The sequence below is a fragment of the Poecilia formosa genome, unplaced genomic scaffold (assembly GCF_000485575.1).
Source record: "Poecilia formosa unplaced genomic scaffold, Poecilia_formosa-5.1.2 Scaffold75, whole genome shotgun sequence".
Classification (NCBI taxonomy): domain Eukaryota; kingdom Metazoa; phylum Chordata; class Actinopteri; order Cyprinodontiformes; family Poeciliidae; genus Poecilia; species Poecilia formosa.
The window spans coordinates 96,823-121,854 of NW_006800014.1; the positions used below are offsets into that span (position 1 = coordinate 96,823).

Consider the following 25,032-nt stretch of genomic DNA (forward strand, 5'->3'; position numbering starts at 1 on the left):
GTACTTAAACTCAGTTTCACCACTCATTTAATTTGCGATTAGTTAATCGCAAACTGTTTATATGTCAATAAAATAAGCAACATTTTCTGTTCAGAGTCTTTCTGCTGCTAAATTATCTAGCATATCTTTGTTGTTAGCTCAACAACAAGTATATTTAGTGTTTTTAATCCGTTATTTATATCATGTACAGCCATCAGATTGGTGCAGAGTGTTTTAATACACATTTGTCTTTCCAGAGTTTCATGAACTCCTGATCAGTCATGAAGCTTCTTTAGAAATGTGACGTCTGTGCTGCTGCTACATGTCTAGCATTGAGATGCTATTTTAGGTTTGAATAGCTTCACTGGTAGGCTAACTGTTTTTAGCACAACTTGAACACAATAACATTCTTTTCCAGCGTTCCATCAGATCAGGTTTTGAAGTAAAACTGGACCAAGAGAAGCAGCTTTAACGTCCATCGCTGTTTGAGGAAGTTGCTTGTGTGTCGCATTTACAGGTGTACAAGAAACACGAGAATACAAAGGTTCTCCTGTAACCTTCATATTCCCAAGATTGATTGCTTTAAAAAAAATGTTAGTGAGAATAAGTCTGGGCCATACTTTAAAGGTTTTGTCTTGACCATCCACCCTCTCGTGTATTATAAACCTCAAGTGTCTTTTCAGATCATCTGATTTTATAGAATTTTATTGGGATGTATGTTTGATTGAATTGAAATGTTTTGTTTTTTGTTTTTTTTTTGAATATTTAAGACAGTATATGTTGTGAATTGGCACTATATATAAGTAAAGTGAAGTGAATTGAGTTCATTTCACTCAGTTTACTTCACGTGAGTTCATAAAAAAACATCTACTGCTGTGCCTTCTCCTGTTCATGCTGAACAGATTGTTCCTCTGGTTCCCTTCAGATTCGATCAAAATGAACTTTTTCCCCTGCTGCTGATTGTCTAAGCTGGTTTTGTGTTTTCCAGCATTTCTGCATTTTTCAGAACAAAACCAGCAGACCAACTAACATTTATATCTATGTGACTGCCTCTGCTCATTCTCAACTCATTTACATATAAACTGAAAGGACCTCCATGTGGCCAACACAAGTCGAAAGCCTTATAAATGTTGAACTCCCTAAACTTTGAGCAGTGCATGTGAAAAAGACTCTATCTCCCCCTACAGTTTTTTCCACGTGAATGTAAATGAATTAAAGCTGAGATTTACTGAAATCTTTGACTAGTGGCAGAACCTGCAGAGGTCAGAAAGGAGAGCATGTTGCCTCAGTGACAGTCTGAATGACATTTAACAGTAGTACATAATGGCCGTTTCTCAATATGCGTTCTTGTCTGTACTTGTGTTCTTGCGTCCTCGTGAAATGTCATCGACAACGGCCCAAGTACTGTTCCAATTCAAAGTACACATCCAGGCAAGAACGCTCAAAGTACCCGGATGTGTTCTTGCTCCGCCCATTTTATAATATCTGTGGGTATCTTTGTCAAAAAGAAACAACTTAATGGAATATACATTTAGTTAGGGGCAAAAGTTGTTGCTGTGACACAAAATTGTGTTTGTTTATTTACAAATGGAAGCTTTAGACTTTATTTAGATTTAGAGACACAATTTTATTTACAAAAAACAGAAAGGCATTTATTTTTTTAAGGCTGAAATGATTTATCAGATTAATCATTATTAATTGCTTTTTGAAATAATCAACACACAAATGTATTAATCTATTAATTGTTAACTGGAGTATACAGACTCTACCGGCTGTTTGCTGAAGGAACAAAGTAATTAATCCAGAACTATACAAAGGATGTTGGCATTTTGCATTTATGCTATGACAAACTGTAACTATGTTCTACCAGAACTCCTCACTGTCATAGATTTTCTCCTGCTGGTTGCCTTTTGCTATCCAAGAATCAAATAATCAGAAAAACTAATCACCAAATCAGCTTTACACCATATTGATGTTAAGTCCAGCAGATAAAACTGAGTTTTTCACATTTTGATGTTTAAAATATTTTTTTAGCTGCAGATGCTTTTTCTGCTACAAATGATCCAGTGTTCACTACAGAAATGCTGTTAATGCATTTCAGGCAATAATCCATTTACTTTCTTATTTGATATTTTGTGTATTTGCATTTTCTTCTGCTTTTCTAATATTGCATTAAATAAGCTTAGGAGGTTAAATCTGTACAACAGTTTATTTTACTCCAATAAATCGATTAAATAATTGATAATTAAAATATTCATTAGCAGCAGCTGCTGTTTATCTTCGCTCTCTGATTCAAAGTGTTTCATCACAAACTGACTCCAAACAGTGCAAAGTTTTAGGCACTAACATTTCTAAATGCTTCATTTAGATGCTGTTCTTTTTATTTCATATTATTTCTAGGAATATATTTTGCATTTTAGTGTAGAACTAGAACTTTACCTGCCATTTTCTCCAAAGTACGGTTTAAGCTTCGTTATCTGATCACCACAGAGCCGACGTCATTCATGCAGATACACGTGAGCCCTTGTGTAACGTCTTAGTTACTTAAAGGACCTTGTTGGGGGCGGAGCCTGCTGTGTGCCAAGCTGCTGTGACGATGCTGTGAGTCACAGGGATGCCAGTGGATGCCACCATGTTGGTGCATTCATAGGCAGTTGAAACGTCATTTTCATATCAGCGTGCTGATATGAATGTTGAAAGATTCCAAGAGGTTTTCATTCAGGAACATGTTGGTCAGAGCCACTCAGACTGCAAACGGCCCTGATCCGTCTGCAGCTTCTTCTGTAGTCAAAGTTTTTCTTTTTCAAATCAACACACTGCAGGTTTTATCAACAACTCCCTCAGTGTTATGGTAAAATAAGATGGAAACTTATTTTAAAGTGTCTTTAGCTGACATGTTCCTGTGTTTTGGGAGATTAACGCTTCTTTTTGCCCTCGCTTTTTTATTTCCTGCTTTTAGTTTTAACAGAAAGTTTGTGGTGAGGTGTCTCTTCCTCATGGGCCCCCAACCTCCACTCCTCACCACTTCGTCCTTTTCTACTTTGGTTCCCCGACTTTGGAACTCTTTTCTGTAAGATTTGTAGAATTATCTTTAAAGCACATTGAGGCCGGATCCCTGATCCTGACACACACCACAGCTCTCAGATTACCTCTCTGCTCTGTTCCACTTTTCTGAATGCTTCTTACAGGAGTCACTTTAAACCCAGCAGCATGAAGGATTACCCAAGCTGACAGGCAGGTCAGGATGTGATGACTGAAGAAATGAATGCAGTCCTAATCTCACCCTGCTATCTCTCTGCTGTCTTTGTGTGGTGGCCTCACTCCACCCAGCAGCATTCAGAACGTGACACCAAGAGGAATCTCCAGAGAATAACTGGAGTGTAATCTCAGGAATTACACATATGTCATCTGATGCTTCGGCTTTTTTCCTCATCAGAATGGAGCTGCCCTCCTCTCTGCCTCCTTCTCCCCCCACATCATGACCAACTCCCGGTTTCACCTCCAAGCCAGTTACTTAATTTAATCTTATGAAACTCTTTCAGTGAGGGCGGAGGGACAGTGGAGCATCCTCCACTGGCTCCTCCCAGAGGTGGCAGGCTCCTCCCTCCTGCTTTAAGCTCTTCCCCATTACTCTGAGCTCAGAACAGCCTCAGAGCGTCCCGCGCTGCACAGATACAGGTCGCTGTCAGAGCCCAGCAGGTGTGACTGCGTCTGCATGCCGACTGGCTGCTAATCACCTGCCTGTTGCAGACTCCAGCTGCAGACTTCTATTTCAGACGTTTGCCTGCTGCTGAGCTCTCCTGGTTGCCAGTTTGAGTGCATTAATATCTGGGGATCCTCTCTGTCAGAGCAGAAGGGTTAGAAACATTTGAGGTGTGGATCTGCAGCCAGCCAGCACAATGAACTTCGATGACATTTTGAGCAAAATCGGAGGCTTTGGGAAGTTCCAGAAGCTCCTGTATGTGTGGATCTGTTTGCCTCAGGTCTTCCTGGCGTTCCACATGCTGGTGTCCGTGTTCACCGGGGCCGTTCCCCGTCATCTGTGCCGCTCAGCTTGGCCCTCAGGGGCCACCCCCGCCACTTTGAACTTCAGCCTTCTGAGCGGGCCCGACGGCCGACCTGAGCTGTCCTGCAACATGGCCCTGAACCACAGTGGCGGCGGCAGCACCGCGGCCCCTGATGGCACTGTGGCCCCCGGAGGCGGGCACCCCACCGTGAGCTGCCAGGATGGCTGGGAGTACAGCAAGGAGACATTCCAAAGCACCACTGTCACTGAGGTGAGTGGAACATCATGCAGAGCTGCCGGAGACGCGTTCTCTGGGTTCTGAACATCCACAGTTTCCATTAATGTGTTAAACATAAGAAGTGGTGCAGCTGTGGAATGTGGAAGGCTTTTACTACAGACGGCTCTGTGATATCTGACACTGGCTGGGGAGAGGAGACGGACACATGCAGTTCAGACTCCTGTCTGCACGCCGCAGCAGAGTATGGTTATGACACGTGAAGGTGACGGATGTTCATCCTGGATAGGGACGCACCGATCCACTTTATTCACTTCCCATACTAGTACCGATATCTGAGGTTACCGATACCGATCCGACACAGAAAAACATCTGAACTGACTTAATTGTTTCTTATTATGAAATGATTTCTGAATACAGACATAAATGTTCTGAATTACAAATTTATTTCATAATTCTGCACCAGTTAATCACACTTACACACACTTAAACACTAAAAGTGTATTGCTGCCAAAGGGAGGAACTGGAGAGCTTCAGCTCTGAGCTTAAATCTCAGAGTTTTCACAAAAACCTGAAAACCTAAACCTGTTTTTCTGTGTGTTGCTGCTGTTCTCAGAGTTCACGGTTCAGCTCAAACAGAAATCAGTTACAGATTTCATCACTAATGCCCTCCAGCTCTACTCCAGTTTAAAGAGCTGTTGCAGAAAGCTTCAGACTTTTTCACCTACATCTGTCTTTCTGTGTTCCAGTGGGACCTGGTCTGTTCCAACTCCAGCCTCAACAACCTCGGCTCGTCCGTCTACATGTTTGGACTCCTCGTCGGCGCGGTTTTATTCGGTTACTTGGCTGATAAGTAAGTTGATAACCATTCAAATATTTCCTTGAAAACACTAGGTCATCCTCGATGAGTGGTATTCCCCCTTCATGTATTGCTTTCTAGAACAGTTTTTGTCTTTTTGTGTTTGTCAGATATGGCCGCCGAATCATCATCCTCATTTGCCTGGCTATTCAAGCGACCTTTGGCGTGGCCGCTGCTTTCGCTCCCAATTTCTACGTCTACACAGCCCTTCGCTTCATGGTGGGAACGTCCATCTCTGGTATTATCATGAACGCCTTTGTTTTGGGTCAGTATTCTGCAGAACCTCAGCTTGTTGGCTGGTTGATCCAGTCAGGATCACAGGAGTTTGGTTCACATCTCCAGTAATCAGTGAGCGAGAGGTGGGTTCACCCTGGACAGGTCAATTAAACTCTCTCGCATGTTTGTGGACTTTGGGAGGAACTATGAATGCATAGAAGGATCCATGTGGAAAGAACCTGTTCAGGATTCAGGCTCTTCTTGATGAGTGCACCCACTTAAAAACCCAACCTCAGAATTAAAAAAATGTGGTGTGTATTGTTGACAATCTTCAGAGCTGATGTGTGGCCCATTGGAGAGGAAAGTTTTATCCTTTCCTTCTTTCTAGAGGCCTACAAGGTTAACCCACGATAAGATGTTCCAGAACTCTACTGATTCTTCCTACGTACATCATAGATAACTACAGATACCAAGCAATGCAATCAGTGTTCCAAACTAATGCTATTCTAAACCAATACAGAACGAATTGTTCCTCTTTATATCAATGCTGTAGCATAGTAACCTGCAGAGAAATGTTCTATAATAGCAAAAATACTTTAACTTTTAATACTTTTAATACTTTTAATACTTTAACAATTGTAGATGGTTATAAAGACTAAAATTGCTGATCTAATGTTGTCGGCCATGAAGTAGTAACTCAACCATGAATCCATGACCTTTCGGGTCACGGTCTCAGGGCCTTTGTGTGTGTCTGGCACTGGGGTGTTTGTTTTGGACTGTCTAGGTGCTGTGGGGTGTAGACTGGGGCCCCAGGGGTCAGACTGAACCTCAACAGGTTTATTAGTGAGGTCAATGGGTTGGTCTCTGTCAAAAATACCAGAACCAAGAGTTTGACAAGGGGTATGTTGGAAAATTAGCTAGCTGTCATTGTGTAGGTAACGGTTTCTCAGTTCTGGTCCTCGGGAGCCACTGCCATGAAACTTTTAGGTGTTTCCCTTCTGCCACACACCTGACCTGAATAAGGAGCATTCACACGTACATTGTTTAGTTCGTTTTAATCAAACTCCAGTTCCTTTGCCTCGAAAGTCCGGTTCGTGTGGGGCTAGGTGTGAGAGTTCAATCAAAATATGATGCAGACCAATAAAGCAAAGTCTTGTCCACCTATAAATCTGTTTCCTGATTTGGTTGAAGTGAACTCTGGTGCTGTTCGAATAAATATGGGAAACACCAAGCGGACTGGAGACTGCTTTAAAAGCAGGAAGTGGACTACAACGCTGGGCATTCTGGGTAAATACAACCGAAACAAACACGAGAAACTAGCACTAGCAGGAGAAGTGGCTTTTTTTCTTCTTTTTTTTTTTGCCAAAATACAAAATAAAAAATGCTAATCGCTAAAATATGATGCCACTCCATTGTGTTTACATTTCATAAAGAAGGAAGTTGTGCTCTGTGTCGTTGTCTAAAGTCAGTCAGAAAATGTCGTTCCTTCAGTGGTTCTTGATACAGCGCCCCCACAGTTGAGGGTGGGGAACTAGTTTTTCAAAGGGTTTGGATCATTTGACACAGTGCATTATGAAAGCAAAGTGCACTACCTGAAAATGTAACACATGTCAATTGAACCCAGTCCACCGGACTACCAGGTAAAACACCCTGACATCTGCAGAAGAGGTCATGCCGTCATTTAAATCAGGTGTTCTGGAACAGAGACACATCCAGAACACACAGAGCAGTTCTCCCTGATGACCAGAACTGAGAAAGGGGAAGGTTCAGAGGCCAGCGTGTGCTTCGCAGGGTGCTAATCAGTCCCTTCCTCTCAGGTACTGAATGGACGGGCCTGAGACAGCGCATGCTGGCCGGGATAATCACAGACTACTTCTTCGGATTTGGGTACATCCTCCTGGCCGGGGTGGCGTACCTCATAAGGGACTGGCGCAAGCTGCAGCTGGCTATATCTGCACCTGGCTTCCTCTTCATCGTCTACATTTGGTGAGTGGGCTGCAGTCTGAACAAGCATAGAAAATAGAAAAACAAAAGCTGATTGTCTGACTTGTTTTCTGCTTGTGAATTATGGCGATTCATTCTCTGTCTACAAGGCATTCCTCAGACCAAAGGAAAATGTGCTGACCTTCTTTGAGGTTGCCTCGCATGCCTCTTGCCATGCAAGTTATTTATGATTCTCATTTATATTTGACATATGCAAAAACACACACACACACAGAGAGAGAGAGGGAGGGAGAGACAGAGAGAGGAAGAGAGAGAGAGAGAGAAATACATAAATAAATAAATAAATAAATAAATAAATAAATAAATAAATAAACGGAGTAATGGCTTCATTCCAGTGAAGGTGTGAGTTTCTGGAACAAGTCAGTCAGAAAATGCCCCAAAGGACTTTGAGGCGATGTTTAAGATAAATGTTTGACATAGAGTGTTTTTCCTTCCAGGGTTTTGCCGAAGTCGGCCCGCTGGTTGATGGCCAATGACAGGAAGGAGGAAGCATGGGACGTGATCCTGAAGGCAGCCGAGATGAATGGGAAGCCCATCAGTAAGGAGATGGAGATGTGTCAGGTAGTAATTCTTCCTTCCACGAGAGTCACAATTAATTTTATGTTGACAGAATGCTGACATAAAATGTGTCACAACATGCGCTGAGAAATTACCAACCGTCGCCAAGTTCCACCTTTTTTTGTTAGAAGCTGTCAGTATCTGACTTTTAATTTAATGGAATAATAATCCTCTTTTCTTTTTTTATTTCGTTTTTGGACTGGAAATGTTTCTATTAAAGTTGCAATAGGTAACTTTTATTAAAAAAATTTGTCATATTTGGTAAAGCTGTCACCTTGTTGTGGCAGTATAATATGAGACAGATAATTTATGAAAAGATTGATCGATCCCCTCTGCCTTCTCACTGTGGTCCTACTGCCATCTGCAGAAATACACCAATCAGTCAGAAATATCCAATCAGAGCCGGGAGGCAGGTCTTAGCGAAGTTAATCAAGTTTGTGTATGCAAATTTGCCTGTTTGCTGCAGGTGTGCTGATGATGGAGAAACAACTTAACGTTTTAAGGTAGCTGTTCATCCACCGTTATTGGTGGCCATGCTAATTAGCCTGACCATTCACTCAACAGAAAACATGTGGTAGGGTGTGAGCAGTGTCTACATGAGAATGATTGACAGTGTTAAGACCCTTCTCCTGGCTCTGATTGGTTGTTTCTGACTGTAACTAGTGTATTTCTGCAGATGGCAGCAGGACCACAGGGAGAAGGCAGAGGAACTCAGGCTTTTCACAGATTCATATTCTCATATTACATACTGATAGTTTTAACAAATATGTAAAAAAAAATATATTGTTATAAAACCTACTGCAGCTTTAATAAATAATCAGTAATGAACAAAACTCCAAAAGGTACCATGCTCAAAAAGGTTTCACATTAGCTTGTTGCTGATTTCTTCCATGTTTTTGGTTCTGAATGATTTCATGTACAAATACTCCGACCGCTACAAATGGCACTACAACCACAAACCTCAATGTGAATTATTGGGATTTTATGTGACAAACCCACTCAAAGTCGTGCATAATTTTGACCTTCAACATTCAGTCAAAGTAGGATAGAAATGGCCAGTCAAAGTCCAGATCTAAATCCAAATGAGAATTTTTTTGCCAATAGTTAAAAGCTGATTCTAACAGACATTCTCCATCCAATTTGAGCATGCAGACTTTTACAAAAAGGATCATTTTAGTCTCTAGATGTACAAAGCTATTTGGAGATTACAAGTGAACACCACTTGTCTGATTTCTATATGTGATACTATAAGTTTTTGAAAATCACGCAGCGCTTTTCTTTCACTGTACAATTCTGCACTAGTTTGTTTTGGTCAATGAAATTAGATCCCAGTAGATTACATTGTTGTTTGTTGTAAAACAACAATGCGAAAAGATTCAAGGGGTGTCGCGATGCATTTAAGTAATATTGAGGACATTTTAATCATTCCACAAATTAAAAACAATACAATTGGCGGCATGTTTTTAATCCAAGGAGGAAGTTTTTCTTCCCTTTGTGGTTTCAGATTGTGTAACTCTATAATCCACACTGTTGACTGAGCACTCCCTCACTCATGTGATGTATGTATTAGCTTCCTTCTTTGCAAATGTATCAGTCATGGGACATCAGCAGATCAGACTGAACTGCAGGATGTCAAACCAACAAGAGGAGCAGAGAGAGATGCAACCCACCTGCATGTTTCCTCTCTTAAAGCCACATGTAGCAATCAAGTGATTCATCATAAAGACAGAGCAACATATGATGTCATCTCAACTCTCACTGCTTCGATAAATGAAAACATACAGCAGAAGTAAATGGCACAAAGGCATAATGTAGATCCACATTTCCTTTAAAGCTTCAAACGGGCAGAGATGACTTTGGTTTGTTGGACTGAACAACTAGTGGCTAATGGCAGCAGGTTGGTGATCAGCTGCCAATGTTAGCCTTAGCTCAAAATAGCAGCTAGTGTTTTTGATCCAGAAGGGAAGGATACGGGAGCTGTAAACAAAGTTTTCTTTTCATAAATCCCGTCACCAAGCTTATATGTTTGCAGAGAGAAGACTATCAGGGTTATTTTCACTGCAGGAGCTGACAGTGACGGCTCATGCAGTTTAGCAAAATTGGGAAAGCTCTCAAGTCCCCCGCTTTCACTTCACATTTTAGACATGATTCAGCAATGACACCTGGTTCATTTTTTTCCCTGGAACTGTCAGTGACCCCGGAGGGTTTTTTCTGAGCATTTCCTCTGTGAAGTCCAAACGGAGTCATTGACTCTCAGCAGTAATGCTTCCCACTGCAGCCACCTCCGTCTAGGTCTTGTTTAGTGATTAAAGTATTATGTATTTTCCAGCCACATAATGGCATTTTATAGGACAGTCAAGTAACTATGTGACTTTCAGTTTTTACATAAATGCTGTATATATGAAATATGATTTAAAAGAAATTTGACTTTGTAATTTAACACTTTGAAATTGGTTCTCTTTCTCTTTAAAAACTCATGCTCTTCCTGAAACTCCGCCTTCAGGAAGTCATCACATGTCTCCTTTATTAACCCTTTAACAACGTTTTTACCAGCGCTGCACGAAGAAGTAGCTCCTATGATGAGCTCAGCTGATGCACAGCTCCACCAGGTATTTGCTAATTGCTGCTGGCTTGTCTGAAGAAGCTGAGTGGAGAATTGCTGCTCTGTGCTTAGAAACTGCAACTCAGAGGCTGCATTTCGAAGGCGGAGCTAGGTCCACCCAGGCATTTTTGTACACCTGAATGGTTGCCATGGAGATTAAAGGATTTCTCAAACATGTTTGAAAGAATCACAGAAATACTCCAGGTACATTTTGATGAGGGAATAACATCGTAACATGATGCAAAGCTCAAAGAAATTTATTTTACATAATACTGCCCCTTTAAGAGTAGAAGATAAAGTCCAGTTGAAAATTAAAAGGCATAATTTCACAATAAAACTATTGATTCTATCACAGAACCAATTTTCAATTCACTGCAAACTCCATAGAAAGGTGCAACTGTAAAAAAAGTGTTCTAAAAGATGCTGATGAGAGTAAAAATTCAGAGGTGGGAGAAAAGAGAGAGAGTATTTCAGGATGACACTTTACACCTGACAACTTACTATACTGGAGTTATCAGAGTTTAGTGTGAATAGTCAGAAAGGTGTCCTTCGGGTGATGGTTAGCCTCCCTTCCTCTCCTTTCCTCTTTTTTTTAGCTTGGCCAAATGTTTGCCGTGGCGTTTTCTCAGCAGAACCAATCATTCTCCTGCTTACACAAACCAAAATGAATTCAGGCAGGTTCTTTTCCACTAAATACATTCCAGAGTCACATGGGCGAACTTTCTCTGCCAGAGGAGGTGCTGCTGTTATCCTAAACATCTCTGACTTCATTCTGATAGCACATTTATTTCAAGTCAAATATCTGCTCCAAATTAATCCACCTCCAGATTGGTCCATAAACTAAATCCAGCATGTATTTTTATGCCTCATCTTGGTTTCTCTGTGATTTATGAGCAAGGCTGCATTACTATGAGATCAATTCCGCCAGTTTGCCTGTGCCCAGCAGTGCTTGATCATCTCCAGTGTAGAGACACACACACGCATGCACACACACACAGGTGTCTGGATCTGGTTCTGCTCAGGTTACATTCCCAGTCCAGACTCTGTGCATTCACTCAGCAGGGCTTCAGAGTGGAAGCTCATGAAATGAGGTAAATCTATTAGAGAAGATGACCTAAACAAACTAACAAACATAAATCAGCAGCATACGCTTGACGGTGTTGCTGTGGCGACGGCTCGCTCACTGTACAGCACTGCTACTGCACACTGCAGTGGCTTCTGTTCTGACTTTGAATAAATTCGTTTGATAACAGGCTCTCGTTTGAACATGCAAACCATTCAGAGAGCTGGATGTTTCAGCCACCCCCCGTTTCTCTTTTCACCAGGTTTATCAGACTGAGGAGAAAACCGAGCTGAAGAAAAACCACTCCCTGGTTGACCTTGTTCGAACCCCGACAATGAGGAAGCAGTCCCTGATTGTCTTTTATCTTTGGTGAGTACTCGCAGAACTCTACCTCTTTATCTCCTTTATAGAAGGATTTATCTGAAACAGCCTTGGTCTGATCAAAACCGGGACACTGTGCATCCAAACCAAACCAGACAAGGTCGGGTCATGTCCAAGGTCAGGCCGTCTTACTAGAGCACCTTTTAGATTGTCTTAAATTCACTGACGTGTAAGGAGTTCATTCTTGGTTGCGTTGAAGTCAGAAACAATAGAAAATCATACTGAAAATAATATTACTGAGTTTAATAGAGAGAGAACGTCAGAGACCCCAGAGGGACCTGGGGGAATTTTTTTCCTTTTGTGTTTCATGTCAGTTTTTGCTACTGAAAGTACTGAAAGTTTTTCTGTTATAATAAAAGTTTTTTGTAAGGTTTGTCCATGTATGTTAATATCTCGTTTTTAAGATATCAGGATGCAAGCGCACCGCAACCGATGTACAAAATGTGAGAGAAAATCTGGTCAAACATGTTTTACATCCCTTCTCTGAGACATGAAGACGACAGAAACTTTAGGGAAGAAAGAAAGAAAGAAAAAATACATCCAAAGTATTTGGAGTATTTAGAGTTAGTGACAGTTTTGCTCATGTTTTCTTCTTACTGGCAGTCTGACTTGTTTTCATGTGTAGTTCCATCTCCACCTTACACAAACAAACATGAACTCAAAGTTAATGGATCAATTTTCAACCAATTTTCTGCACCAAGGAGTTTAAGAATATGTACTAATATATACTGAGGCCCTTTAAATATGTCTAATTCAAAATAAACTTTTATTGTGACTGTGACTGTAAGCAAAATACTTGCTAATTTATTGTAAAGGAATTCAATACTTTAGCGAGATATCGTAACAGGAAAAAAGAATTCCCACATGCCTTCCGGGGGGAGGTGTGGAAAACGGACTGCTTTGAACACTTTTCCACAGATACCGGATATTAGCTTCCAGTTGTAGACCACTGTGAAGTTTGGTTATAGACCAAAAAATGTTATATTTTTCTGCCCTGTTGTTGCACTTTATAAAAAAGACAGCAATATAATCTTGAATGAGTCCCTCCATCACATGTTTCTGTCAGATGAGTAGAAAGTAACTCACTTACTGTTGAATATTTGCTTTAGTGGTTTTCCATAAAAGCTTTGCATGGCGAGTATTAGTTGGAGGTTATAGCCTGCAGTATGGATTACAATATACATTTTCATCTGTGCAGGAAATTCTATCAGGGAACTTCTTGTCTTACCCTGTTTACAGCAGGAATGTGTTCTCAAGTTGTGAAATGCTCAGAATGCTAATCCAGGAGTCTGCATGTTGGAGCAGCATTTCTGGTTTGTTGCAGGTGTAAACTGAGAGCAAACAGCTCCATCAGGTTTAACTGTATTAAAAAAAATAAAAATCAGAACGCCAGCAGACCACATATCCCACCTCTCTGCTGCTGCTCTCTGTCTATATGAATGGAAAGTTTCTTTTTTCATTCTGATTCCAAAAAAGCAAACTTAGTTACTTGAAATAAAAAGTCTCACTATTGAGGAAGGAAGCATTCCTATGTGATCATTCATTTTCTTTTGAAAAATCGTTAAAAACAAAAAAAAAACGGATTCTGCCAGTGTGTGTAAAGTTGTTTCCCAGTCCTGACTTCTTCCTGGACTGACACAGACCTGTTGATATTTTTCTCTTTAGTGTTGAGATCTTTAACAAGTCAAAGCAGATAAATATTCCATGAAATAAATACATGTATCCATTAAATAAAACAAAATGAATATTTTCAAATATAATTTTTTTACCTTATTTTGAAATGTATTTGTTTCCATATATTTGTTTATTTATTTGTGAATTATTCATTTCATAATGGTGTTTTATTTCGTGACTTTTTTTGTTAAACTACTTTCCGTATTTTATGGACTTTTATTTTTTAGCTTCGTTGATGAAATATTTCTGAATAATTAATAACTGTATTTGTCTAATTGTTTAATTTTGCTTGAAGCGCCTCTCCATGAGGCCTTACCTAAAGAGGGAAACATCTTGTGATTGGCTTCCTTCCTTCCTTCCTGGCTGCGTTGTGGAGCAGATGCTAACTCTGTTGCCTAGCAGCAGAATCCTCCAGTCTGCATTTAATTTGCATGTTCTCTCTGGGTACTCCAGCTTCCTCCCAGAGCTCAGAAACATGGCCGTTTGGACCCCAGTGGTCACAGAACAGAACCAGTCTCTCATGTCAAATCTGCTCTGACTTTAACACTCATACCAAAAACGTTTCCTCTGTATGTGGAAAGTGATCCAGCAATGGTTTTCAGGTATACTCTAGTATTATAATTAGCAGCATTATTATAACTAGGAGCCTAGAAGAAGAATGAATGAATGGATAAGCTGATGGATCTGACACGCTTTAGCCACGGTGTGCTACGCGATCAGAGCAGAGAGTGATTTCTATCTAACTGGGTTACATATTTTCTCCCTCCATCCTGCCTCTATGCTCTAAGCTAACAAGTCCTCCATTCACTGGATGGCAAACAGTTTTGTAACTCGATGCTGATAACAGCGGGGTGCCAAGTGAAAGCAATAACTGTCATAGAAATAATTTGATTCGTGAAATATGGTTGCAGGATGACACATTAAATATTTCACAAGACAGGGGTCTGAATATTCTTTTGCTGTGTGATCTGGGTCTGTATTTGCTTTCTTGGGTTGTTCTGAGGAAGCAGAATATTTATTTGTGACGGTAAAAAGCAGCGATGCTGTGATACTTTTTGCCTCTTATAATTTTTTCTTGTTCCGTCTGCATGCAGCGTATTCAGCGAACAGGAATGTTCCACCACCAGCAGGATGTTTTTTCTGCTTACCGAACAACTTCTTGGTTTTACACACAAATTCTTGGTTTTTACAGGCGTGGTTTCTAACTAACCAAACTCTAATACAGTAATTGTATTAATAAGTAATAAAGCAGACAGGAATAAATTATAAATGATGGAACGTTCATATTTGACCTTGCATTGGAAGCTTTCTTCTGGATGTGAATTCATTTTTCAGTCTCTTCTGCATTTTAAAATTTCCAAGCCAAACAGCAGGCGTTTTCTGGCTCTGCTATGAAAAAGAGAGAGAAGCTCTTGGAATTTTATGACCTTCCAACATTCCTCTCAGCCTGGAAGCGTCTCCCATCTACTCGCTTTTTCCCCCAACTGGGTCAGGTTCTGGGCCGCTGCAGGAAAATCAACAAATTTAGTGCAAAAGAGCAGAATCAAAACAAGTCAAAGTGACAGAACCGGCAGAGAGAGTAGAGCACAGAAAGAATATTCCCTTCTTTTGAGTTTCTTTTATAATCTTTATTCATTTTTAGTTTTTGCTTCACATTTCTCTAAAAAACACATGGAAAGTTTGCAGAGTTATAGTCATTTCTAATAATCTAGAAGCTACTTTTGTCACATTTTGTAACATCACAACAAACCTCAAATTTGTTTGTAAATGGCACAAACCATTTTTTGCCACCTTTCCAAAAGATGTTTTTAGATAAAAAAAAAAAAATAAAAAAAAACACTTTTGGCAAAAATGACTTAAGCCATTACTTTAGGAAGTTGACAATGTGCTCTACTGAAATGTTCTTTGCTGACATTCTGTGTTATTTTGCCTCATAAAACATGGAAACTTTCGTTTATGTCAAGACTACATGAGACAAAAAGTTCATTGGGTGTGAATACAGTTCTGTTTGCCATAGACTGGTTCTTTACTGGTTGCATGGACCCCATGACCCCCGGCCCCACTGCAACATACAAACTGAAACTTGATCCCAAATTACTCTCAACACTCATTGAAGCATGTCTTAGTCAGCAGTAGATCAGACAGAACCGAGCACACTTTATTTATTCTGAAAACCAACCCTGATCTTTAACAGGTATGAGATTCTCACTGGATGACAACTGTGGCTAAAAATAATATTTTAACATATTATATAAAGAAATTCACACAAACATCAAACTACTTCCTTTTGCTCCTGCTGCCCCTGCAAACGTGACATAGAGTTTTACAGTAAGAAAGAATTAAAAATGTTATCTTTGATATATATTGTTATTTTTGATCTTGAGCAAAGATTTAGGCAAAAGTATAGAAATATTGCCTGTTGATTATAGTGATTATTTCCCGGAGCGAAGGCTAATTTAAATCGAAGTTTAGACTGAAGTAATTTTAGATATATATCAGACACAAATCCAGACATCAGCCCTGATTTAAAGGAACCAACCGTTTGTGTATATCTCAGGTTTTCAGGGAGTTTGTTCCAGTGCTGAGGAGCAGAGAAACTAAATGCTGCCTGGCTTTGTTTAGATCTGGTTCTAGAAACTCTGAAGAGCTGAGGCATCAACATGGTTCATATATAATTTATTTTTCTGGTGTTGCTCAGGATTCAGCACTGCTTCTTCTGTGTCTTGTTTTTGTCAGGAAACCAGTTTTATTCTGGCAATGTTTAGAGGAAGACATCTGATGTAGAAACAGACCTTAAGTGGCTGTACGAATTTCAAGTTCCCAACAACACCAAGGTTTCTTGACCTCCCCATATTTCTGTCAGTTCCTTTAACCAATTAGCTAGCTAGCTATTAGCTGGTTGAGCTATCTGAGTTTTGTGTTCTGCCTGCTGGGAGATTTTTAATAGAAAATGCACCTTGTAACTGTACAACTTCAGTAAGCGACAAGTGGAGGTCTCTTAGCTTCCACACCATGAGCGAATGTTTGTTTAGGCAAATCCATCTGCCTTGTAAGCTCAGGGGAACAACAAGGAGCCATCGTTAGGGCTAATCGGGAGCACTGTATTATTCTTTGCAGCCTGAGAAATTATCAACGCTCTCATTAAAAGAAATGTTACATTACTGAAATAATATCATGGAAAGTTGAAATGCTCTTGGTGCAAAAACAAGCAGGTCTACTTCATATCCAGTGACCTGCAGTCCAACTCATATAATTCCATCCAATATCACTTTCATGGACAGTGAATGTTGGAACAGTCAGCCAGGATAATGTTTGGTAAGACAAACTATATGCTCTGTGCAATCCACTGGATGCTCTGTGGCACCACTTCACATGTCTAACTCTAATTCTGAGTACTTATGGTAATGTAAACAGAAGTCTCAACCTGCCAGACCAGTTCTCACAAGGCTTCAGAAAGAACCAGTTTCCCAGGAAAATACAGCTTGTTAGCCGAAGCTTCTTACTGTAGACTTTTTAGGTGTTCACAAGTGAGCCAGACTTCATGCCTGGCGTCCCATCCAGTTAGCTGAGATCTGGATTATTGTATCATTTTCCTCGCAGCCTGTTCCTTTGCCTCTCTGCCAAGTCAAATGGAGTCTGCGTGAAACACTCATCAGAGCAGCAGGTGGGAAGTGATGGGGTCACAAACACTTTCCTGTGACCTGCATTCTGCCCTTACACAGATGACACGTTCAGATTGGCATAATTCTTTGCATATAATTCAGTACAAACCCAAAACACAAACTTGTGCTTCTAGATGACTTTAAAAAAATAAAAATAATAATAATAATAATAATAATAATAATAATAATAATAATAATAATAATAATAATAATAATAATAAACTCCTGCAAAAAAATTTATTTTCACTGAGTGGAATGCTCCCATCCCAAGGTTTGGGTGTGCTTTGAAACATCCCTTTGTTCAGCTGTTAAATGGGAGCTCTGAGCTGCAGAGAGATCTTCTTTACCCAGTAGGCTCTAAATAAAATCGGTCTAAGTGTAACTCTGTCACATTTAGTGTTTCTAAATGTTGCTAAATGTGACACAAAATGTGCCACATTTAGCAACAATTGGTGCCAGAACATTTAGTGCCAGCAAGCCTGGGAGTCTCTCTCCCATGCCCACAGCAGCTTAGTTACCTGTTGCTGCAAAAATGACTAGTGCATAATCAGGCGGGTTGCTGTTCTCTGAACTGCAAAACTCATATTTGCATACCATGTAGAGAAATTAGTCAAACTAAAAAAAACATTCAGGTTTAGCTGAGTTATAATGTACTACATTATTCTCTGTGATAATATCACAGAATATGCTGCCCAAAAATAAAAAGAGCAAGAACTGCTTTTGGAAACACAGCAGTTTGAATGAAACCTGAATGAAAAGAGAAAAGTAGCTTCAGTTTCAGAACACGGCTCTGAATTTGGATTCTGTGATCTGAATGTGACAGTCATTCATCTGGCAGAGTGAGCTTCAACTGATATTGGATCACTATTGTTCTGACACTATGAAATGTCTTTAATAGAAAGTGTGACAGATAATTTTACACTGCTTACCTTCAAAATTACAACAGTATCAAGAAAAATGAGCAAAATTTTGTGTAATATGCCTTTTTTATATTTGATTTGCATTAAAACTTTTCCTCCTCTACGTTATGAAGGGGAACGAAACAGCAAAATGAACAAAGCAGTAGCTGACTAAACCACTGTTTATGAAAGCCACAAAAAAACCCTTATAAAATGCGCTTATGAAAGTTCTTACATGTAGGGTTTCATAATTCTCCTCTCTGTCGCCATCCTGTGGTCATATTAGGAATGACATTTTGAATAAAATGCAGGGCTATTATGAAAACACGTCCCCCTCCCCTCCCCAACAAAAAACCCCGCTGTTAGGAAATGACAAGAGAATAAATAAGGTTTTTTTAAAACCCATTTGCCCAGAGAAGCAAAGACAAAGCCTACCAACAGAACGATCCTGATCCAATCACATGCGGCGCTGGTTCTCCCGGCAGTTCTGTTCAAAAACACTGCTATCGTGAGAAGTGGAATCAAACATTTTCCAAGAGAAATATCTTCTAACAATCTATAAATAATTCAGTCACAATGACTGTGTGATGTTTTGAACACTCAGGAAACTCCAATAATCCTTAGCAACATTAAGTACTGATCAGGTCCAGAAGACGCTGGAAAATTACATAAGATTTGAAATATTCTGAACTGGCTGGTAAAACAACCTCTTAAAATTTTCCAATAGCTCTTAGTTAGACCACAGAAACATAAAACAGAGCAAGAGACATGAAAGCAACAAACACTTGCTTAACCGCCAGAACCTAAGCACAGGACTTTATGTCATGTTGGAACAGTCTCCATCTAGAATGATGCCATGCACTAATGTGTGTCTTTCTTTTTGTTGGACACAAAGAAGCGTAAAACATCATCCTTCATGTTCCAGGTTTGTCAACGTCCTGGTGTACTACGGCTTGTCCCTCAACATTTCCGACTTCGGAATGAACATCTACCTGACCCAGATGATCTTTGGCCTGGTGGAGATGCCTGCACGCACCATCACACTGTTCACCCTCAACCGCTCACGCAAGTTCTCTCAGCTGGCTTTCCTAGCAGTGGGAGGTTCTGCCTGCCTGCTGACCACCTGCATCCCCAGCGGTATGTAGATACAGTGCAAACAGTCTCTACTTAATCTGTTTAGCCGAATAAAAAATAGGCAAGTCCTTTTAAGCACTGTTTTTGAGAGGTGACAACTTGTTGTCATTTTTTTTCTTCAGACCTGCCCGTTGTCCGAACGGTCCTGGCCATGATTGGGAAGTTTGGGATTACAGCCTCTCTGTCTATCATTTATGTCTACTCAGCTGAAATATTTCCAACAGTGATCAGGTGGGTGTTGCCCTGCAGTGCATTTCTGTGTGTTGTTTGGTGAAATAAGATCCTAAAACCCTTTGCTCAGCTTACTTAATCTGTTTTAACAATGCCGTCCAGGATTTACGTTGAAACACGGCCAGTTGCCGGTGTGTTGTAAGAGAAACTGGATGCTCACACAGCCATTTGATCTGGTCGAGCCAGTCTTTACTTAATGGGAACTGTTTTGGAGAAGTTGAAATGAAAAATGTTTAAGGCAGCTCAGCTATGAGGTGTTTTTTGTCAAAACAAACATTTATCTAATGTCACCGTTAAATTTGATTGAGAGTCCAATAGTCTAACATCCTTTATATTACTATCAGGTAATACATGAAAGTGATGTGTTTAGTAATTCTGTTCATCAGCACACTGGAAGAAAACCAAACACATAAAAGCATAAACATTTAGTATCAGCTATACAGCATGATGGTGGAGGAGTCATGATGTGGGCATGTGGTTTTTATCTGACTATTTAAGGCAGTAAAGTGTGTCCAGTTTTTTATTTCCTGCAAATGTTAGTTAAAATTTATTCACATTACATCTTCCTTGTCAAGGGAATCTTTCAGCCGTAGTGCTGTCTTACCTCAGTGTCGACATACCAGGGGTCTACAGGGGCCCCATGAAAAACTAGCCAAATGCAAACACCACTGATACTGAAGAAAGATCAGTTAAAGTAGAGTCAATATTTCCCAGGGTTCCCTGTGAGGGGATGGGACATTACAGCTGAACTTTTAAGGTGCATTCAGGGACGACTCGGACTTTGCATTGTATATAAAACAACTCAAAAGTGCTGTAAGCTACTGTTGCACAATATATCAGCACTAACATTAGTATCGGCCAATATCAGCCATTTTTTTTATATATTTGTACCAGTTGGATAAATAAACTGGGTCAATATTAACAACTGACATTTATTTCCAATGTTGTCATTTGTTTGTGGAAGGGGAGAGAAAGAGGTTGGTCATGTGACAGTGATGCAGCAAAGGATTGTGGGGAGTTTAGCCTAAGCAGGAACAGTGGTGAGATCAATGGTATTGAAAGGGTAATGAAATAGATATAATGTCGGTAAATATTGCTTATTGGCCTTAATAGCAATATTAATATTGGATCAGTGCATCCCTTATGTTCTGATATTTGTTATTCTCAAATATCCGAACAGTTTTATTCAAACATTCCTAAATAATAATCTTGACCATTTTCAGTTTGCTCTATTGCATAACTTATTCAGGCGACGACTTAATAAATAAGAAAAATCTAAACAAATTTGCAGTTTATTATTATTCACTGATTTAACATTTAAATATTTTGATTCAACATTTGATTCAACATTTAAAAACAAACTGAAAGTCAGACTATTTTAACAAGTTTAGTTTTTTTTTTATTTGTTCACTGCTGTAGACTGTAGAATCAAGATTATTAATTGTTGTTTTTTGTTTCTTGTATTGCTGTGTATCAAAAAGTTATTGAACCATGACCGTACACCTCTGTTATATACACTGACAACGACTCTTCCATTCAGCTCACTTCTATTTTGAGGCAAATTCCTGATGACTGCCTACGTTTTCCATATGCTAATGAAGTTCCTTTGTGAACAGCCTGTGTAACTGGACTGTCTGCTTCCTCACTGCTCCGATCTACAGGCAAAACGGGATTGGTATAGGCTCCATGTGTGCGCGGATCGGCGGTGTCCTGGCTCCAATGATGTACCTTCTGAGAAACATCAATCCTCATGCTCCCATGATTCTCTCTGGCCTGTGCCCGCTGCTGGGCGCTGGGTTGACCCTACTGCTGCCTGAGACGGCCAACAAGCCTCTACCCGACACAATCGAGGACGTCGAGGGAGAAAGCCTCAGGTCTGACTTCATAGGTTTTACTCTTCTGTTCAGGTGATGTGGGATTAAAACTAGGTCACGTGTGCAAAACATATAGATATAGAATTTTTTGTATAGTGTTGTCTTCCTTATCACTCTGAGTTAATTGTTCTTTGAGCAAATGGGCTTTTTGAGTCTAAATGCTCCAGTTAATGATCAACTAATTGCTAAATTAATTGAGGATTATTTCAAAGATTGATTCATCACAATTCATCCGACTAATCATTTCAGTCCCACTTGCTATTGGACTTTTACATAGAAGCAATAAAGTATTTTTAAGTGAGTTATTTTGACAAAATGTGTAAAAGTTAGAGTTCTGAATTACCTTCACACGGCGCTGCATGTGATCAAATAAAAATAGTAGCAGAAAAAAGTAGCAAAGTTTTGCTCCAAAGGTCTGATGTACAAAACCTCTTTTTTTCCCCCTCCTTTCATTAGTGATGAGGAGGAAGGTGTGACGGCAGCCATCTTTGATCCAAGGAATGTTACCATGGACACCCCCAGGAAGGATTAGTTTCCCAGCACTGGCTGACATATGTCATGTGGCATTCAGTATTTTTCAGTTTACATTTTTTGAGACATAAGTCTTTACTTCCAGTGGAAGTTTCAGTTAGACTTTGTGATTATGGGTCTTTACAAGCTACCCAAACTCTTTAAATAATGGTATGTGTGAAAGTGTTTTTATTCCTTCTTGATCATTTTTGTATGTTTTTTTTTTTATGGAATAATTTCTCTTGTTCCAGTGTGGTAAATTTAGTGTCATTCTGGTAAAGATGTATAACATTCTTATAATAAATTATTCCAGTGCAGCAGCATATCATCACGGAAGAATGTAGACAACTCAAATCTCTAATGTAATGTGTGTTTAGTAGGTCTGAAAGTAAATTCTCTGAGGAATAATTGTTTTTACAATTTCCTCAGCGGCACAATTTTTGGACGACCCCGTTGAAGTTTGATGCTGGAAGCCACCAGTTTAGTTTGAAACCGCCTGATTCATGATGCCTGTCTAGCAAAAGTTCTCAGTGCCTCGAAACAAAAACATGAGCCCACAGCAACACAGAGCCTTCACCGTACTTGTTACTAAAAACAGATCTGATTAAATTCCCAGCAAACTCTACATGTTTACATTTGTGATGGTAAGACAGGAAGGTTTTTTTTCTTACATCTTTCCCAAACTAGTCTAATGGTTCCATGGAGCCAGAATGTCACTTTTTGCTGGCTCCTTGTTCTGCCTACTGGCTAAAAGAAATTGGCCTTTGCATCGGATTATATTTTTTCCCTAGAGAAACTGAAAATTATTAGAGTTCCTATAAACTCTGATTAATGTCGAAATGATTAAGGGTTGGGATTACAACATTGCTTTTATTTTATTTTTTTTTATTGTTTTTGAGGGGTTTTTTGTTGTTGTTGTTTTTAGAATTATCTGCACAGTTGATGGCAAAAAAAAGGTCCTGGGTTGGAATCCTGACCAGCGGTCTTTCTGTGTGGAGTTTGCATGTTCTGCCCGTGCATGCATGGATTTGCTCCGGGTACTCCGACTTCCTCTCACAGTTCAAAAACATGACTGTCAGGTTAATTAGTCTCTCTAAATTGTTTTTAGGTGTGTGTGTGTTGCTGTTTGTCCTGTGTGTTTCTGTGTTGTCCAGTGAAGGACCAGCGATGTGTCTGGGTTTTTCCACGTCTCTCACCAAACCACCATTTGAAATATGTACCAATGACAAGAATGTAGAAAGTAGATGTTTGGAGAACCAATAATTTTGCCACTGCTAATTTTATTAAATATAACTATTCCTCATTATGGGATTTTTACCCCACTGAATTAATGCACTTATAACAGACTGTATTTTTCAGCATTTTTTTTTCCTTTTCCTTTTTTTGGTGAGATTATTCGGCTGCTACAAAAGATAATTTCATCTTTTTTTAACACAGCTTTACAAGGTAGGGCATTTTATTTGATAAAGTATTGTACTTTGTAAGAGTTTTATTTATCCATATGTGTACAACAAGTACTGCCTGATGATGAGTTGGTGGTGCCTGAAGCTACATGGAGAGCAGACTTTAACTGAGCCCTTCAGAGCAAATTAAACAGGCCATCCTGAGACACTTTCACCTCACAGCTCGGTTCTGGTTGTGTGAAAGCAAACGGTTTTTGTCTGACGGTATCAATCAGATGATATTTGTGCAATTTGATTTTCTTTTTTTTCTTTTCTTGCATTATTTTGTCTGAAGGTTATATGGTTAAAATAAAGGGACCCAGAGGCATTTTGTTCAGTATTGTTCTCCCAATTTGCTGTCAATAGTTTATCGGCGCCTTCCTCACTAATCATGGCTGTTAGCCTGTGAACAAAGCTGTCTCTGTGAAGAAACTTTTTTTCCCAGACTGTTGTGAAGGACTTTTTCCGGCTTGCTGGGAGTTCTAACCTTCAAAGCATTCAGCAGCTGTAGGACTTATCAGTCAGACTTTGTTTTTACTTTGTTTTGCCTCATCATGTAGTTTTGCTGAAGGGTTTGCTGCTACATCTGCAGACCTAAAGGCCAGCTGAGCTACGGCTGGCGCATTTCTGCTGCCTCCCATTGGCCCAGTTAAAGGCAGGTGGGAGTGGGAAGTGCCTCCATGTTTACAGTGGTAACTCGCAACAAAACATGTCTTTGAGGAAACTCTCTCTAGTGGATAGAGGGTGTCACCTCCTCTCTGTCAGCTCAACCAGTATCTGATATGTGAAAAACGTGCTTTATGTATCATCCATGCATCTATGAACGTTCACATTTTCACATTATTTTTCAGATTATGTTGTTGATACTGTATATTTTTACTGACTTTGTGAAATAAAGGTTGTCTGAGAGGATGCATGTATCACTGGGTATTTATGTGGAAATCCTTGGGATAATTTGAAATAGAATGTACTCCAGTCGTTTTAAAGCTTAGGCATGTAAAAAGTCCATTGTCATATATTTTGTCGGAACAAGGCTTTATATAATCAGAAGCAACTGTTTTAAGACTACAAAATATTGACTTTGATAGATTCTAAAGGATTCTTAAAAAAATTGGTTCAGCATATAATACTGATGGATCCTTTGGATCTCTGTCAGACGGAGCTCAGCATCTTCCTACCACCATGCTTGATCAATGAGGTTCTTGGGACTGAACGAGTCTTCAATTTATTGCCAAATCAAGCTTCCATTAACATACCCAAATAAATTGTTTGGGTATGTTAGGTGTACAAATTTTTTGTGTGCCTTACTCAGAGAAGTGGTTTCCTCCTTGATCTGATTCCATGGTAACCAGCAGTTTGATGCATCTGCTGGGTTGTGTGCATTAAGATGTTGCCATCAGCATGGCCTAATTCTTCAGGATGGCTTGGATCCTTTGACTCTTCATCGTCTCTCATGTCATCAGTCTTACATGTGTTACTTTTGGCTTCCTACCAAAAGCCACTTTTAGTGGTAGGAGTAAGTAGCCACGGTACAATTGTCCTTTGAACCGTGACCATGTAAACAACATGATATGCTCTTTACGTATAAAGTAAGTTGAATAGAATTTTTTTCTCTGATATTTTAACACACACCTATTGTATGTCATTTGCCATAAGGAGAAACTTGTTTGCCAAGATAAAATATCCCCAGGGATATGAATAAT

The 25,032-nt window shown here is 39.7% G+C and overlaps 1 protein-coding gene and 1 long non-coding RNA gene across 3 annotated transcripts; one reads left to right on the plus strand and one right to left on the minus strand.

Moving 5' to 3' along the window:
• Nucleotides 1-237: 237 nt before the first annotated feature.
• Nucleotides 238-11,777, minus strand: LOC107836692 (uncharacterized). The gene is made up of 3 exons (XR_001662633.1): nt 10,456-11,777; nt 1,273-1,275; nt 238-250 (listed from the first exon to the last, which is right to left on the minus strand). It is a non-coding gene; the product is annotated as an uncharacterized LOC107836692 (long non-coding RNA).
• On the plus strand, nt 2,539-24,239 carry LOC103140736 (solute carrier family 22 member 6). Of its 2 annotated transcripts, none has more exons than XM_007556000.2 (10): nt 2,539-4,256; nt 4,970-5,073; nt 5,190-5,317; nt 7,113-7,281; nt 7,737-7,860; nt 11,785-11,891; nt 19,064-19,275; nt 19,395-19,503; nt 21,165-21,377; nt 21,834-24,239. In XM_007556000.2, the coding sequence occupies exons 1-10, from the start codon at nt 3,879-3,881 to the stop codon at nt 21,907-21,909; spliced, it is 1,620 nt and encodes a 539-aa protein (XP_007556062.1). In that variant the 5' UTR covers nt 2,539-3,878; the 3' UTR covers nt 21,910-24,239. The 2 variants fall into 2 exon arrangements, with proteins under 2 accessions (XP_007556062.1, XP_007556061.1); XM_007555999.2 differs by having other exon boundaries at nt 2,540-4,256; nt 5,190-5,344.
• The last annotated feature ends 793 nt before the right edge of the window (nt 24,240-25,032 follow it).

What these genes read in the sequence shown, in the direction of transcription:
- LOC103140736 (XM_007555999.2), top strand. Translation starts at nt 3,879, where the DNA reads ATGAACTTCGATGACATTTTGAGCAAAATCGGAGGCTTTGGGAAGTTC. An exon ending in TTCGGTTACTTGGCTGATAA is followed by an intron (nt 5,074 to 5,189) that starts GTAAGTTGATAA and finishes TGTGTTTGTCAG; the next exon opens with ATATGGCCGCCGAATCATCA. An exon ending in ATATTTCCAACAGTGATCAG is followed by an intron (nt 19,504 to 21,164) that starts GTGGGTGTTGCC and finishes TCCGATCTACAG; the next exon opens with GCAAAACGGGATTGGTATAG.